Source organism: Diceros bicornis, chromosome 25 (genome assembly GCF_020826845.1).
Source record: "Diceros bicornis minor isolate mBicDic1 chromosome 25, mDicBic1.mat.cur, whole genome shotgun sequence".
In the NCBI taxonomy this organism is placed as follows: domain Eukaryota; kingdom Metazoa; phylum Chordata; class Mammalia; order Perissodactyla; family Rhinocerotidae; genus Diceros; species Diceros bicornis.
Window position 1 is genome coordinate 39,529,097 of NC_080764.1, and position 17,677 is coordinate 39,546,773.

Genomic DNA, 17,677 nt, shown 5'->3' on the forward strand with positions numbered 1-17,677 from the left:
GACGTATATCATATCATCTAAGTAAACATTAGTGTACCTGTCTTTTCAAGAAAGTCAAGGTTCAAGATCACATGATCCTCTTTCGATTAGGTGACTGAGTCTAAGCCCCTCCTATAAGACAGTCCTCAAGCTACAACGAGCAACATCCCAGTCATATTCCGCTTCTTCAACACAGCCTTCAATAAAATCTATTTCTCCGGAATTCTTGCTTGATTCCATCTTCCATCCACAAAATTGGCTAACATTTATGTAGGTTTGTATTTAATTGCTTTATATTTATTGGATATGTCTTTACAATAACAGTGGAGTCATTTGGATGTGCAGAGCAGAGATCACCAATGCCATTTGAGACTCACACTTGGGTCTGGAACCCCAAACACAGAGCCTGCACATCATAAGCATAAATAAGAATATATTGGTCAGATGTTTGCTACACTACAAGTGTAAAAAAGATACTTCTCATCTGATGTTTACTCTTAAGAAAAGTATAATATTTAATGCTTAAGTCTGTATTAAAAATATTTTGAAAAATATTTTGTAAAATGCTTGCATTTCAATTAGGGTAGCAATGCTAATAGCTATTTCTTTCTGATCTGTGTCTGTGACAGACAACTGTAATAGCTTTTGTGCTTTCAGCAATTACTAACTGTAAGTAGGATGTGTCAATCCACTTACTAAAGAACAAACAGGATGATGCAATTTTCCTGCATGTTTGACTCATCTCAACTGAGAAGATGGGTGAGGAGGCAATGTAAGTGGGATGCAGACAAAGGGAAATGAACTTTTGAATTACTGCATTAATTTGCAACCCTGAGAAATACTTTTACCACCCACTTTCAATCTATTAAATGATACTTAAGAATGATATGAATTCTTACAAGTGACATAAATAGTTTATTTAAAAAAATAAGCTGGTAAATGAAGATCAGATTTAGTCATAATCACAGTTTGCCCAGTCATCTCCGCACTGCTCAGAGAGGTCCTCAAAACAGAGATCCAAATATAGTGCATAACAAATACATTTCTTGAATAGTTCTTAGGGGAATGATGATCAAGGCTTTCCAGAAGAAGACTGAGAGTTTACAAATATGCTATTAAACAGTACAGGGATATTTAAAAGAACCAAAAGTAGAAGAAAAAAAAAACAGGGAAATTGAACACATTCCCATTCAATCACACTGTACTGTTAACATATTTGCAAGCTCAGTGGATTTCCAGTGGGTCCCTACAGGTGGCTGATACCTCCTATTGGACAAAAAGCTAATAAAGAAGTCAGTGCTGAAAAGAACATTCTTAAAAACCACAACTGTATATTTCACTTTCCTTCAATTAAGTTTTGGGCATGTGAGGGATTAGGTTATTTTTCTCTTTTGATTTTAAATTACTGAACTTGAAAGAGCTTTGAATAAATCCAAACTGTAAAATTATCTTCCAGGAAAAAAGAACAAGTTTTTAAAACTCAATATTAAATCACCACATATACTAAGATTTGAAAATAATATGGACAAATGCATGCATTCTGAATTAATTTGAGATCCTAAAAGTTAAGTCTTGCACACAAATGAACTTGCTATAATATTGTTATTGGTACATGTGATATATTTTGACATAAAATGCTGTTAAAAGAACCAAGATTTGGGGCCTTCATCTATATTTGCCCTAATCCAACATGTTTGTCTGTGACAATGGAACTAGTTTAGACACCAAACACTAATCTCCTCATAAATTCAATTGTCATGATGCATGTTTAACTGTGCCCAGATATGACCGAGTTTACTCTGAAAAACACACCCAATAATCCCTGGAAGGAATGTTAAGGTCAGACAGTAGGCAGTGAGAGAGTGAGCCAAACTTGATTTTACTTTATGTCAAAAATAAGTACAGAGTTGGTGACTCAGAGCTGACTATACACTGTGACTAATCTTAGACCACCATAAATTAGAAGTTTGCAACAGCTATAAAACTGTTTCCATTGTGAACAATGAATCTCCAGTTCTTACGGATGTCTCATCAACAAACAATTCATGTGAACCAAGATGAAAACAAATTATTTACCTAATAAGTATTGTAATCATAAACATAATTGTATACTAGACCTGGAACTTAATTTTAAAGATGAAAAAAATATTTAAATATTTTTGAAGCAGCAACTGATACTCATGTTTAATATGAATGACTCTCTTTCATTAAAAAAAAAAAAAAACTTTTACATTTGCCTAGGAGAAAATATCTATAATCTTGTCTGATGGAAATGTGGAAATACTATATTGCAACAGAGTAAAAACCTTTATGAAAAACCATGAATTATATAAGAAAATGTATTTCTTTCTTCTACAAACATTTGAGTGCCTATAATGCCCAAGGCTCTGTGCTAGGAACTGTGAAAGACAAGACAGTCAAATTTGTCTACAAGAAAGACAAATAAGACAGTCCCCTCAAGTAAAGAGTTTACAGTGGAAGAGAGTGGTTCTCAAATTTCGGCACTGTATTACCCACATATCTTGTTTAAATGAAGATTTGTGAGTCTTAATTTCCAGATTCTGATTCCATGGGTCTGGAGTAGGGCCTCAGAGATGTACTTTCTGACTCAGGGGCTCAGAAGTCCAAATTTTGAGCAACAGTGGTCTTTAGTAGTAAGAGAGCACACAGTACATGATACTATATGTCTAATATCTGCCTAATTCATTGACTTAGAATCCCTTCAGTCTCCCTTCACATGGTCTTTTAATCCTGAGTTCAGATCCAATTCAAATCCTTAATTAAAGGATTTTTTTACAAAGACCTGTACCTTAAGTTCAGTTGCTCTACATCAAGTGTGTATTGCTGCTTTCATTATGTGTCTCAGTTCCACTGACTGAACTTCTGCTTCATTCCTGTGACTGAGCAGTCACCTTGAGTACCAGTGACCTCAATAATAATGAGTCCTCTCCCTTGTTTTCAGAGTCCTGAACTTCTCATTTATTTCAGAATTATTGTCCCATCTTTTTTTCCCAGTGTTCTAAGACTGAGCTCCTGTCCAATGATCAAGACCATTTTACCTGGCGCTAGACCACCCTGCTGCAGACCACCTGCCTGGATTGGAGCATATTTCCTTCTCCCAGACTCTGCATAGCAATGGTCTGCTGCCCACCCACTGGGGAAACACCTGTCACCCCTTTTGAGACCTCTCTGACACTGTTTGCCTATCCTCACTGCTACATATCACCTGCCATCAAAGTGCCTGGGTAATCTACTCTGGTACTTCCCAAAATTTACAGAGCATTAAAATTACCCGGAGAGATGCTAAAAAGTACAGATCTGGGGCTTCACCTCTTGAGGCCATGATAACAAGAAGTCTGGGGTGAAGTCCAGGAATCTGTAGTTTAAAGCTTGGCATGTTATTAAAAACTTAAAAAAAAGGAAGCAAAGCATTCTAATGGTGAAAAAGTGTTGGGTATGTTTAAATAAGAGAATCTAATCAATTATTAGCCCACAGTAGTGCTTAATATGTATTTTCTGACTTGGATAGATGAAATCGATTGCATTGAATAAATGAAGTTCGGCTAGAGGCATTGGCTATACAAAGAGAGATATAGCAGAGGGACATAAGAGTGAGAAGCTAGAAAGAAGTCAGATTCTAATTGGTGATGAATTCTGGGATCCATTTTGTAGAGAGTGAGAATAAATAAAACATGGGGAGTATTCTGGGCCATCTCCTACACATCGTGCCTTGCATTATCACTTCTATACTTCAGATACGCAAATCTACATGTCTTACTCTTACCCTTTAGATAATAAACTTCAACTGCCAACACATAAGTGCTCTAAATTCTATGTTAGAGCCAATTCAATCAAAGTAAGTAGGTAGAAAAATGAGACTGCTGGGCAGGCTGGATTAGCGTGGGTGACAAGGCTACTTAGCATATTATTGGAAACTACAAGTGTCATATCCAATGCAAGCAGTCAAATTGGAGAAAGGGCAAATTGCAGAGCCTTTACAGGAACTGAATTGATAAAATCAGATTATACATAACAGAGATGGGGAAAGAATCACATAAAACTATGAAGCTTGGGGTCCAATTGATTATCAAGAACAGGCATAGAAAAGTGAGGAAGAGAGGGAGAATTCATGTAAAAAATTCCATTTAGAATATGTTTGGGATTGATATACAACAGGTTCTCAGTTGAAATTTTCTAAAAATTTGTGTGTGTCTGTGTGTGTGTCTGTGTGTGTGTGTGTGTGTGCGCGTGCAGGAGAGAGAGAAAGAGGATAAAATGCAGGAGAAAGACTGATGGAGTAATGCTCTAGAGGAGACACTGAGAAAGGATATCTGGGGAGCATAAGTAACTACATGGGTAAATTTCAAAGGAGAGCAAATCAGTATCTTTGATGTTACTACTAAAATGAATAATAACATCAAATACAGATGATAGAGGGGGGAGACTACGTTCAGAATGAGAGCAGAATTTTCCTATAAAAATTGATAAAGTTTAAACAAGGAATGGATAGAAGACATGGAACAGCTGGGAGAGTTAGAGAAGGTGAATTTATAGCTGAGCAGGTAGAACCATTTCTATTTTTTCTAACAATATTCATCACCCAGCGTCTGGTAAAAACAAACAGTGAAATCCTCTCAGAGTTGGGAATCTCCTGGAAGAGACACACAGTGACCTGGTTTGATATCTAAGGAGTAAGAGATAGGTGTTTTAAAATGCATCCATTCCACGGAAGTCTGAAATGTTGCTTTGGAAGGATGAGAAGGAAAGGATGATGATCTGGATGCTGAAATAGGGAGAAGGTATGCCATGTCTTGAAGTTATGTGACTTACAGCCTCAAGGATAGAAAAGTGTAGTGAAATTAGGTGATGCTGATTTCAAAACAGAGGAGGGGTTAAAAGATGTTTCCAAGACAAAGGATCTAAATGTGCAAGAGGCAACAATTATGTCAATACCCACAGTCCCCACTGAGGCAGGCCTCCAGGGAAGTGGTGTTACAGGAAAGAAGCAGGTTTTTATTTATATGAGCAGGTACAATGCTGGAGAAAGTTAGAAGGATGAAGGAGAGTATGACATAGAATTGAGCACTGTTAGGAAGAATGAGAATTTTCTTCTTTGTAGACTACAGCTTAGTGACCTGGATATTTTTATTCAAATAATATAAAAGATAAAGGCTGGTATATAAGGAAATAGATGAAAGTGAGCCTAACACTGCAGCTATAGAGTTCAGGGAAGCATCTAGAATTCCATAAATTCAATTAAGAAAAAAGAGATATATATCAAAAAGCTTACATATTCATTCCCTATTTTAAATTATGGTAAATCATAACTCAGTAAGTTTGGAGTTTGTATAATGAGAAACAGTTATTTGTGGAAACATAATGAAGCAGATTTTCTCTCTTTTTTCCTCCCTTCTATCTCCCAATTTGTAGGGAGGAGTCAACGTACTACACAGCTGGTACTCAGGCAACAAACGAGATAAAAAAGGATGTGCTGTATTTTTTTATGTGCATTTCACATCTTTAGATAAACGTGCTACAAACGGTACTGACAAATGTGCAACACAGTCCACGAATAGTTACGTGTTTCAGGTAAGTTACCTGTTTCAGCTCAGTTACCTGTTTCAGGAAGAGTGCTGACATTGCACATACTTTCATCACCTTCACCGGCTGAGGTTGAAGCTGTTACTTTAAAGACATATGAGGTATTGGCAAGAAGCTTCATGAAAGTATACGTGTCATCTTGGGGAGAGACTTCTGTAGAATTCCCTTCAACTGTTATCATATAATGTGTAATTATTCCATTTGCCTTTTTGGGTGGCTCCCACTTCACTATAGCTGACTGCCAGCTAGTTGCCATGCACTGTATGTTCTGTACAACATCTGGAACTTAAGAGAGAAATAAATGTCCAAAGTTAAAACTTATAGACATGTAGTAGATTAATGATTGAATTATGTGATTGCTAGATAAAATCATGTTTAGGAGTAGAGACAGAATAAAAATTTAACATATCAACCTTTCACTGTGTGCTCAAAAAGTTTTTAACCTAGGCTGAATCCAATAGCAATTGACCCATTTTCTATGCCATCTTGTTAATCCTTACAGTACCGAACCAGTCAGAATATTTTTTTAGGCCCAAGCAGCAATCACATCCTCAAATCCTCCGGAGCAACTATGTAGCCTCAAACCCAGGCAGTGGTTGAAGCCTACTCTCTTAATCAGAAAGGAATAATTTTAGCAACACTTTATTATGTAAAATTTTTATGCAAAACATAGATGTAGGAGCCTCCCTAAGGTGGCACATCAGGGCCCAAGAGTACTAAGAAACATGTAACCAATTTAAGGTTTGTTTTTTGTTTTTTTTTAATATTCGAATGGCATCTTGAAAAGAATTGTGAAGACCTCATCCTTCAGTACCTTTTTATAAGTCATCGGAGGGAAGATTTAAGCAGTCCCAGTTTTTTCTAGAACTTCTCTGAATGTACTTGGAAGTAACCTAATTTCTCAGAGTTCCATTATATCTAGTAGACCTGGTTGAAGAGCAATACCCCAGCCCACCAAAGGGACTACGGATCAGAGAGACTGGTTCCTTCCCAGGGAAATGTCTGATCATCTAATGTCCCCTAATGTTAGCATAGCTTTTCTTGTTACAGCAAAAGGAGGACGGTAGAAGGAAAATTAGCATACAGACTACTCATGGATTACAAATAATAAACAGTGAAAGGAAACAACTTGCTGTAGTTATACAAAACATAGTTAAAGAACACTCAAATAATCTTTGACTTGTCTACAGTTCTCTCCCCTGGCCTAAATTCATATCTTACAAATCCTTCTTCCTCTGTAAGATAAAGGCATCAGAACTAAAGGAGAATACTTAGGGGATGTATGGCATTTAAAATTAAAGAAAAGACCATTTCTGGGACAATCCTGGGTTCTGGCAATTAAATATTATTGACTGTTTGCTTCCTTATTTTTAAACGCATATACAATATTTTCATAAAATAAGGTAACAAAAGACACTGGAGAATTTAAGTTTAGTTTATAAACCTGGATTTTGTGAACATCAATTTCACTGACTCTGTGAATGTAAAAACAATTAATTAACCAGCTGATATTACAGCCCTTAAAGGTGAAAATTTTTCTTTTATTTAACCAATCAGAGCATAGAATTTTGTGGCATAATCTTATTTTAGTCATACAAATATTTATTGGTTTACAGAGCACTGTTGTACAAGATTAGTCTTGATTTTTTTTAACTTGACATGTATATTTGTTAAAATTTTTTTCTTTATAGGTTTAATATTTTTATAAACTATCACTCATATATGATATGTATTTCCTACAGTCATGTCCACCCTTCCCTAGAGATCAGAAAGCTAATGTTCTAGTTCAGTTTCTTCACTAATTTTCTTGACCTTTTCATCTAATCTGTCTGCATCATGGTTTCTTCACCTGTAATATGGGAATAGGGGCAACAGGATTATTTTTTGAGCATTTACTGTGTCCAATATTCTAATAAGTGCTTTATATGGATCTTTTCAAATATTTTTCACAGCAACCTTATAAGATGGCTACTGCTAATGTGTGTTTCCTTTCAGCTAAGGATCTAGAGGCTCAGAAGAGTCAAGAGCCTTTGCCGTGGTTATACAACTGGTAAGTCACAGAGCTTGGGTTCAAATCCAGACATGATGACTTCAGAGCACGCACTTTATCCAGTATAAATACTATTTATTTAGTCTGTTTTATAGGCATGCTCTGAAAAAAGTCTCAGGTATTTATAAATTAATTCAAAATGATTAATTTACCAGTGAATGGTCTCCAGTTTCAATTTAGAGATCCACTAAAAAAAGAGGAAGAGCATCCAGAGGTACAGAGAAGAAATGACTAGAACAAGATCTTGTGCTCATTCAATAATCATTGACCAAAAAAATTGAGCAAGAGGTGCCTTTATACATACGGTCCAGTCAAGAGAAGGAGAAGCACATTTTTAAGCCACCGTTAAATAGGTCATAAATGAAAACTATTTGGTACACAACAAAGATGAGCTATGGCACGTACGTGACACACAGGTAGGTTGTTTAATAAGACCAATGGTATTTCATAGTCTTCATAGTCCCCTACACATGTTACAAATGGACTACGGGAAAGTAAGTAGAAACTTACACAGTGACTAGTGGTCTTCAAATGTCACAAATTATCTTCCTAAAAAATCATAGCTGTCATTTCATAAAAATACAAATCAACCTGTTAAAAGTGACTACTGGTTCATTTCTCCTTTTTTTCCCAGCTGTCTCAGATGGTACTAAGAATTAGGTAATTTTCACAGATATCTAGAAGCCTACTGTGTTCCTAAACTAGTCTTTTATTTCAACTTCCTCAGTTGAAAAGGAAAAACCAGGTGTACATAAATATATATATGTTTGATTGAAGATAAAAGACCTGGCCCAGCCTTAAAGCATTGAAACCTGACTCCCCTTTGAATGGGATTGAATATTCCCTATTCAATAGTGATACTTTATCTCGTAAACTGGGAACGGGAAGGAAAAAATGTTAAATACAAAATGAAACATTTTAGGATCAAAAAACTGTGTCTAACCTGATTCTTGGGTTGTGAATTTTACCACATTACTAAATTGATTGCCATTTCCGACTTTGGTAAAGGCAGATATGCTGACAGAATAGGTGCTGACTGGTTCCAGTCCAACAAGTTTAGCTTCAGTTTGAAAACCTGAAATGTTCTGAAAAACAGAAAAAAATTCTTAATCACAATGCGTCATCAAAATTTTGTTTGTAACTGGAAGAAATATTTTATTACATCAAAGTTATGCCTTCTGTGTTTAACCTTGACTTAATAAGCATGGGTATTTCTAATTAAAATAAAACAAATGCTAAACATTTTTTGGTGCCACAGGGTGTACTCAGCTGATGATACAAGGATGAACTGGGTGCCGTCTCAGCCATGAAGAATCTCATAATTGCCAGTTTTTTAAAAGCTAGAGCATTTTGTTTTCTTTTTGTCTCCCACAAGATTACTTGGAATTATTTACCGATTATTTCCTTTAAACTTACAAAAATTAAACTTCCCAATTTAAATCCAATTTATGGATGTCAGCAATACTTGATTTTTCTTGAATTCATCTAAATTCATTTTTTAAATACCCAGCAAGATCCTTTGTAAATTAATTTATTCATCAACCACTGTATGCTACGTGCTGGGAACGTAGCAGTGACTCAAATCAAACAAAATTTCTGCTCCCATGAAGCTTAAATTATGAATTTTCCCAGACAACTCCTAAATTTCTAATTTTACACAGTCTCTTAGGAAAGTGAAAAAAGGAACAAAACAGTTACCATAGTTGCCCAAGGGAAGATATACTTTCTTATAGAAAATTTTACCATTAAGTATAAAGTCTTCATTCAAAGATAATTGTCCTAACTGAGAGAGCAGTTAAGATTAATCTGTTATCTTTATGGAAAGAGAAGACAATCTCTTCTGTGGTATAACTTTAAGAATATTGCATTATATCTGACTCAAAATATAAACCACTTTGACTTATTTAGTAAACATTTCAGGAGCAGAAATTTAGCAAGATTGTTAACTCTCAGGGCACTTAGAGCTAGAATCGTATTTTAAATTAACCTCTTGCAAGTCCTTGACATCCTTAGGGACTCACTGTATTACACTATTTCCTTTCATTCTTTCACACTTACTGTTTATACAGCATACTGTTAGATAACCAAGAGATTTCAAAGATATATAATACATGGTCCCTGTCATCAAGGATTTTTATATTAATTAGAGAAATCCACAAACAACTGCTCACTGAGAAGAAATAAAACACAAAGCAGGTAAATTTTGATTTTGGTGAGGAAGGGCTAATACCCAGAGAAACGACTGAATTCAAGAGATTATAATGAAAAGTGTGAGAGTAGCTTATGGATAGTGAACAGATTTACGTAAGAGTAAGTTGTAAGAGGGAGACACGAGTGAGGAATATTTCCAAATATATTTCAACAAAATTTTTTCCTAAATAAATAATTTCTTTCAGAATGTGTGAGCGACCTGAGACAGCAGCAGACCTGGATCTGATGGATCTCCATGTGGACAAGCTGGATTGACTGGGAGGGCAGGAACATTGGGAGTGGTTCTGGAATTATTCCGCCTCCACAAGTCCACATATAATTTGAAAGGAGGCAAAGAAAAAAATAATAGAAACTGACAGTTGGGACATAGAGGTAGATGAAAACATAGAAAGGAAAATAGGACAACACACTCGGAGAGAAAGCTAAACAGAGGGAGGAAAGTAAACTAGATTTAAGAAAGGAAAAAGATGACATGAGAGTACATTTAAAGGAATTAAAAGAAAATAAGACTAGGAAAATTGATGGAAGAGAAAATAAATATAAAATGGAGCAACTAAAAGTAGCAGATTTTAAAGAAAAACTACTCCCTCTACCCCAAAAATAATGTATTTAATACTTTATGGTATAAAGATTATATTTTTTTCTACAATTGGAATTTTTATAGTAGCATTTCTATTGAGAAAACAGAATGTCTCAAAATCTTAGAATATGACATTATCATACTCAGGTAAAGGTGTACTGCCATTTCATGCTTAGTGCTATTACAATTCTGGATGGACTTTTTTGTTCTTTTTTAAACTATGTACAATAACAAAAATAATATCTAAGACATTTAGCATATGTCGGGGATTGTTCTAAATGCTTTATATAGATTTTCCCGTATAACCCTCACTTTTTAATGTATGCATCTTTATAACTCCCATTTTGCACTTGAAGTAACTGAGTCATAAGAGGTTAAGCAACTGCCCCAACACAGCACAGTAAGTCTCAAAGGGAAGGATCTAATTAGGTAATTTGATGCCTGAGCCCTTAATTTACCACTATGCTAAAGGTGTCGGTGGTGGAGATCACTGCTCTGAGGAGAAAAGATTACACATCGACATTCAAACCCCAATACACAGACGTGATTATCCTAAGAATATGACTACATGAAGAAAATGATACCTTTTTTCCCTTTTGATATCTATTTCCCAGTGATCCATACAGACAAAGCAAATAAAAAATGGGAAAATGTTAAGATTAGACCTGGGACAGATATTGGAGGGCTAGAGACTTTGTGTCATTAACGTAATTTCACAGTTCTGGGAAACAGATTCTACATTTATGGAGTAATATAATTCAAATTCTACTCAGCCTATCAGATTTTAAAGTAATATCTTGATTTCCAGAAAGAAAGTCACTGTACCTTATGACATAACCTTAATCACTGCTTTTAATTTTTACTATTCACTTTGTAAGCTACACAAGCCATAAAAATGATTTACCATCAGTAATGAATTGTAATGCATATAATATTGAGGACAATGTTTATTGCAGATTTTTTGCACTCTTCTTGCTGTAACTAAATAAGAGCATTCTGGTATGTACTTCATTTGCCTTTGGACAAAAATGAGAACACTTTCTTAAATAAATGCCAGTTACTTATAACATATTTTGGCAATTAAATGCTAGAAATCATACAAGTATATTTGAGACTCTTTGTTACATTGGTTCTTTGAATATTTTTCATTGATTCTGGAACCTAAAAATGGAGGTAGGAAAGGCTGTTTAGCGTTGCAAACTAATTAGCATTGAAAGGAAAAGAATAATGATATATCTTAAGAGACCAATTAGTGTGGAATTAAATGCTATCAGGGAGGATTATCAAAAGTCCAGTATAAACACTTTTCTGAAAAGGTTAAAGACATTCACTTGGTACTTCTTTTAACAACAAATAGAAATATATTACTTTTAAGATAATAAGTTTTAAATAGTCTGAAAAAACTTACTATATACTTTCCAACATTAAACAAATGGTGCAATTATTTCTTAACTTGTAGATATCTAGAAGTAACAAATTCTAAGTAAATTGCTCTAGAAGTACTCAGCTTCCATATCTGACAAACGTTTTCTGTGTTTTCCACAAGCATCTTTAAATTGTAGGAAACAAACAAGATGTTTTTAAAAGACAGTCCTTGTTTAGTTTAAAGCAGTCCATTTTCCCCCTGCATGGCAAAAGATTTTAATTCAATTTCTGAATTTTTGAAATAAACATATACTGTTACAATCAACCTACCTTATAAAATACAGTATCAGTTTCATGTTCATGAATTTTTAAGCTATATAGTTTAACAATACCGCCTGGAACAGGACTCGGGCTCCATTTCAGCCATACAAAGTCTGAAGTGTAGTTGATTAAAGTCAAGTTTTGAGGAGGTGCTAAAGGCACTGCAGGAAAACACATTACAAAACTTATATTCATAACATTTTTAGCATAAAAATATCGCGACTCTAGCTTCTCGAAGACACTAGTTCAGAAAGATTTATAAAATGATCCAATTTTAATTTCAGAAATAAATTGCATTAGTAATTATGTTTTGGTACTTGAAACTCAGTAGTTCCAAAGTAGCTTTAAACAGAACACTTTGTTCTGAAGCTCAAATAAAAAAAAATATGGTCAGCAAAGCAGATGAATAGTTGTAAGCCTGTGACACACAGACAATCAAATATCCTTTCGTTTTCCATGCTGTTCCTTAAAAAGAGAGCAAGTGCTTCAACAGAGAAATCATTTGAAGAAATATGGATTCTGGCTTACCTGACTCATCTGTGTAAAAGAAAAGAGTACTGGAAGGACCGAGTCCTTTTACAGTTCTTGCAGCAGCAAAAAAGCTATATAATGTAAATGGTGAAAGCTCTTCCAATATTATAGAGTTATCAGAAGTAATAAAATAATAATTTTCATTTGGTCCTTGTAAAGTTAAATCATAACTTATTATTGCACCATTTGGTCTTACTGGGGGATCCCATGATAAGAGAACTGAGGTAGAAGAAAGGTTTTTAAAAGTGTTGATTATTGGTGAAGTTTCTGGGACTATAAAAGAAAAAAAGAATATTAAATGAAACAAAAGTGAATTAGCATTAAAAAGAAGAGGCTTTAATAATAATGGGACTTAATTTTATTAACAGATAATTATTTTAAGAAACTTAGAGTTCATTGTGTTTTTTGAAAGGTTAATTCCTCAAGAACAAACAGAATCTATGTAACAATAAGAACAACATTTTCTATCAGAAAGCAATATAAATAAGAGAACACCAACGATCTGCTTAACAGGCAATAGAAGGGTCCAGCCTACCATCTTCTTCAGTTTTGATGTGTAGCTGGGCAGTATAGGTATCAGAGAATCCTTTTTCTGTTGATGGAGTGATTTTTAATATATAATCAGTGTATTTTTCCAGATTATCAAAATATATGCTTCTCTCATACGTAACTAGAGGTGGTCTCACGTGGCGAGGAGTCTGCTGTAAGCTCAGAGAAACATAGTAGAAGACTAGACCGTTTGGTTGAGACGGTGGGCCCCAGCTCACATTTATTGCAGTTGATGAAATGGACTCATAAGTCAGGTTTCCAACAAACCCTTCAGGTACTATGATGGGTAATGTGCAAAATATAAAAATTATCAGTCACACTAAATAAAATTTAAGTAAATTCACAAACTGGAGGATAATAGTTGAAATAGCATCTGTTACATCAGCACCTCTTACATAATTTAAATGCAGATGAGGTAAACAGCACCTATTACAAAATATCTTTTAAATAATTATATTAAAAATTATTCAAAATAAACCCTGTCATCTTTAATATGTGTGAGGATTGTTTTATATAATATTCTCTAGGCTTTTCTGCCCTACAACACGGAGATTATGTGTGTGTATACATACATGTGTGTGCATGTATACACAGATATTTAAATATTTTGACAATGTATATTATCTAAATAATATTTTTAGTTTCTTTCTTATCCTTCTTGTACATATGAGGTCATCTAGGATCACTCACCTAGAACAGTGCACAGTAAGTGTTTATTATTCATGGTGCTATACTAATAACTGATAAAATGTTACAGGTTGGTGAAAATCTTGGGAGAGATCTGCGTTTAGAGAATGCCTGAAATGATATTGACCACATATTGCACTAAAACCTTTTTGCTAAAGACTCTCCAAACTCATATCTCCACATATTTTATCCTATCTTCTTCTTTTGATTCACGTGTAAACTATTTAAAAGATTGTTCTAACAACAAGGAAAGCATTCACTCCTCATACTTATAGTGTCTGTCAATTTATAATCCTCAGATAATAAACATGTAATTTTACTCTCAACAGAAGTTCAGGTCAGTACCATTTCTCAATATCAGACCAATCTTTGAAAAATAAGTGGACAACAGAAACAACCACAAAAAGAAATAGGCAATGATCCATGTATCATTGTGTTCTCGAAGTGGAAACCTAAAAAACGTTAAGAGTTTCAATCATTACAGTTTTCTGAATATTCAGCACAAACAGGATTCTTAGAAGCCACATCCTAGAAAATTCTGAGGTTAAAGCAAAAAAGATATTCTGGGTATATTAGCCACAAACACAACAAGAACAAAGATGCTGCAGAGAGTCCTATGTGGATTCAAAGACTGAAAAGGAAACAAGTTGCTGGAGACAAAAAAAATGTAGTTCCTAAAGCAAATGGATAAGTATATCAAGTTTGGAAAATCTGTCCATGTATGCAACAGCATTTTTCATGCCCATAACCGGATGGCTTTGACATCTTTCGAAGCAATAAAAGAGACAGAATTTTCATTAATGGGTGATAACAGTTTTCATGAATAGAAAAGGCTGTTATTATTGCAATAGTTTTATAGCTATATTAAATGCATTGTCAAACTAATATAATGACTAGTTAAATGTGCCTAAATAAAATATAGATTTTACTACCAATACATACAAATAGAAATAATTATACAGTTTTAAATTAATCCTATTAAAGATTAATAAATGTTTTCCATTTACATACTGTCTTGATCTGTGTATACTTGAACTATGTCACTGCTTTTATTCCCATTTCCAACTGAAGTGCTTGCTGTTATCCAAAATGTATAGTAGCTGAATATTGCCAGTTTATCTATTATTGCAGATACGGTCATATTGTCAAAGTCATTGGTTACTTCAGGGAGTGTAAAATTCTGAAAAATAAACATATTGTTTTAATTATTCAGAATATAGTTTTAGTATACATGAAGATTTCAAAATAATTATTATCCATGAATTGGTTTTCTCATTATTTTAATATGTTAATTTTTGAGTAAAATGAACAGAGAACATTTTTATTGCAATAATTAAACTGGAAATATGTTTGTACTAAAAGAGGACTAGATGGGGGCTGTTTTTATTACAAAATCAACACACAGAGTAGCACAGTAGAAACTCCAAGCTTAGTGATGAAGAACATCAGACGGCCAACTGAAAATGCTACAACTGTGCCAATCAGTGTGTTTTCAATATGAAACAGTCAGGTATTTTTCCAAACATTGACTCTATATTTTTAAACAAGTTTGGGAGTATTATATTATAAAATTTTAATATTTTTATTATTATAAATGATGAAGGAATTATGAAAGTGTTCACCTCTTCCTATGAACACAAACGGTTATTATTCATCTTTAATGGGTCTTCTTACTTTCTACAAACATGGGGAGAAATGACAAGGCAGTGAGATGCGCTCTCTCATATGTACAGTAAGAGAAATATTGAAATTCTCTTGCTTGACTCCTAGTTATATTGGTCCCAAGGCATTTTTAGATGATTAGAGAATTTATGCAATCATTTCCTTTCTGACCAAATTTTAAACACAAAACACGCAGTCAAACAAAATCGATTCTAAACTAAACAAAAATAGACTTTAAAAAAAATCATATAGGCAATTAGTATGAATAACTTTACAATAATGTCCATCTACACTGGGAAATCTGAATCATTCCAATCTGCACAAAGCTCTTAAGTCCTATAAACCTTGGTTCAATTCTGGCAGGGTAGCCCTGGATAAATCATCTAATCTTAAAGCTTCTCCTTCCTCAGCTATAAAATAGGAATAATAATTTCCACTTCACAGAGAGCTTTTGATGATTAGATGATATGAAGCACATAAAACAATTAGTACCATGTCTGCATACAATAAAAACCAATAAATGGTAATTAGTTCATTTAGATGATTAACATAGGATAATCAATTTAACCAAAAATTTATAGTTAGGATGGCTCTGCAATGTATCAAGAAATTAAATTCAGGGCCGGCCCTGTGGCTTATCGGTTAAGTGCGCGCGCTCCACTACTGGCGGCCCGGGTTCGAATCCCGGGCGCGCACAGAGGTACCGCTTCTCCAGCCATGCTGAGGCCGCATCCCACATACAGCAACTAGAAGGATGTGCAGCTATGACATACAACTATCTACTGGGGCTTTGGGGGAAAAAATAAATAAATAAATAAAATCTTTAAAAAAAAAAGAAATTAAATTCAGCAAACTTTTGTGGTTCTTTTGCCAGTATTTGGTGGGGAAAAAGGGTGAGTGTAATAAAAGATCTACTTCACTTTTGTGGTGCCTTATTAGGAACAGACAAGCTAAAATAATTTGACAATCTCACCCAAAATATAATCTTTGAGTTTTAATACATTCCAACACATCTACTTTAACATGGAATAACTAGCTTATTACAGTATCTCCTAAAACTATTAATTTAATTATTCAGCCATAAAAAAGAAGGCTATCTTGCCATTTGCAACAACATGGATGGACCTTGAGGGCATTATGTTGAGTGAAATAAGTCAGAGAGAGAAAGACAAATACCATATGATCTCACTTATATGTGGAATCTAAACCAACAAAAAAACAAAAATCTGAACTCACAGATACAGAGAACAGATTGGTAGTTGCCAGAGGTGGGGGGGTGGAGGGTAAGCAAAATGGGTAAAAGTGGTCAAAAGGTACAGACTTCCAGTTATAAAATAAATAAGTCATGGCGATGTAATAAAAAACATATTAATGTAGCTTTTTGGTGTAAATTTAAACTTTTCTTTGTTATAGAATTTATTCTGATTACCTGTGACCTTGATGACTATTAAGTAATGAATTATTGTGAATCACCAGAAGTCATTCCTGATGAGTGTGTGACTTAGCATGCATAAACATATAACAAATTTGGAATTCAATCAATTATCCAGATGATTATTTCATTCATGTATTTATTTTTGGAAAAAAACGTCTTTTGGCTGAAATTATCTAATTAGGCTTAGTCCTTTGTGTGTACAAATGCAGTCAGAAGTTATTTAGTGAAAGTTTTTCAAATTTGATTAATCAACCAGTATTCATTTAACACTTTTTTAATATAAGACACATATCAAGCACACTGAGGATATATGACATAAGTGGGTAAAAACTAAAATATGGAAGAGTCAATACACTATACAAAACCAAATGTTCAACAATCAAAGGAAGAACAGGAAGGACTGCCAGGCAGTAGTAGAGAGATTAAATTCCCTAAGGTATTGCACTACACACTCAAGTGCTCCAAAAGTATAACTAAGCACCAAAAATAATGTTGGTCTATTATAACAGTTTTATGTTCTTTGAATTAAAATATTTATTGAGCAATAAACCTATGTATGACACAATACCAGAGGACTTCAGGCAATGGAAAGGTAAGTGTCACATGACTCTTTTCTTCAAGTTGTTTGCTATGGCATAAAAAAGCGAAGACAAGTAGCAGATAATAGAAGGCAGAATAGGATATACCATGCATGACATATTCTACA

General features: G+C 34.2%; 1 protein-coding gene across 1 annotated transcript in view; it reads right to left on the reverse strand.

The window, feature by feature from the left end:
- Positions 1 to 17,677, reverse strand: part of PTPRQ (protein tyrosine phosphatase receptor type Q) — a 201,341-nt gene that overhangs the window by 119,278 nt on the left and 64,386 nt on the right. Inside the window, exons 20-25 of the mRNA XM_058568724.1 lie at positions 14,886 to 15,054; positions 13,174 to 13,464; positions 12,636 to 12,911; positions 12,117 to 12,268; positions 8,574 to 8,715; positions 5,596 to 5,865 (exon numbers count right to left, since the gene is read on the reverse strand). Coding sequence (XP_058424707.1) covers positions 5,596 to 5,865; positions 8,574 to 8,715; positions 12,117 to 12,268; positions 12,636 to 12,911; positions 13,174 to 13,464; positions 14,886 to 15,054 — 1,300 coding nt within the window. The remainder of the gene's footprint in view (positions 1 to 5,595; positions 5,866 to 8,573; positions 8,716 to 12,116; positions 12,269 to 12,635; positions 12,912 to 13,173; positions 13,465 to 14,885; positions 15,055 to 17,677) is intronic.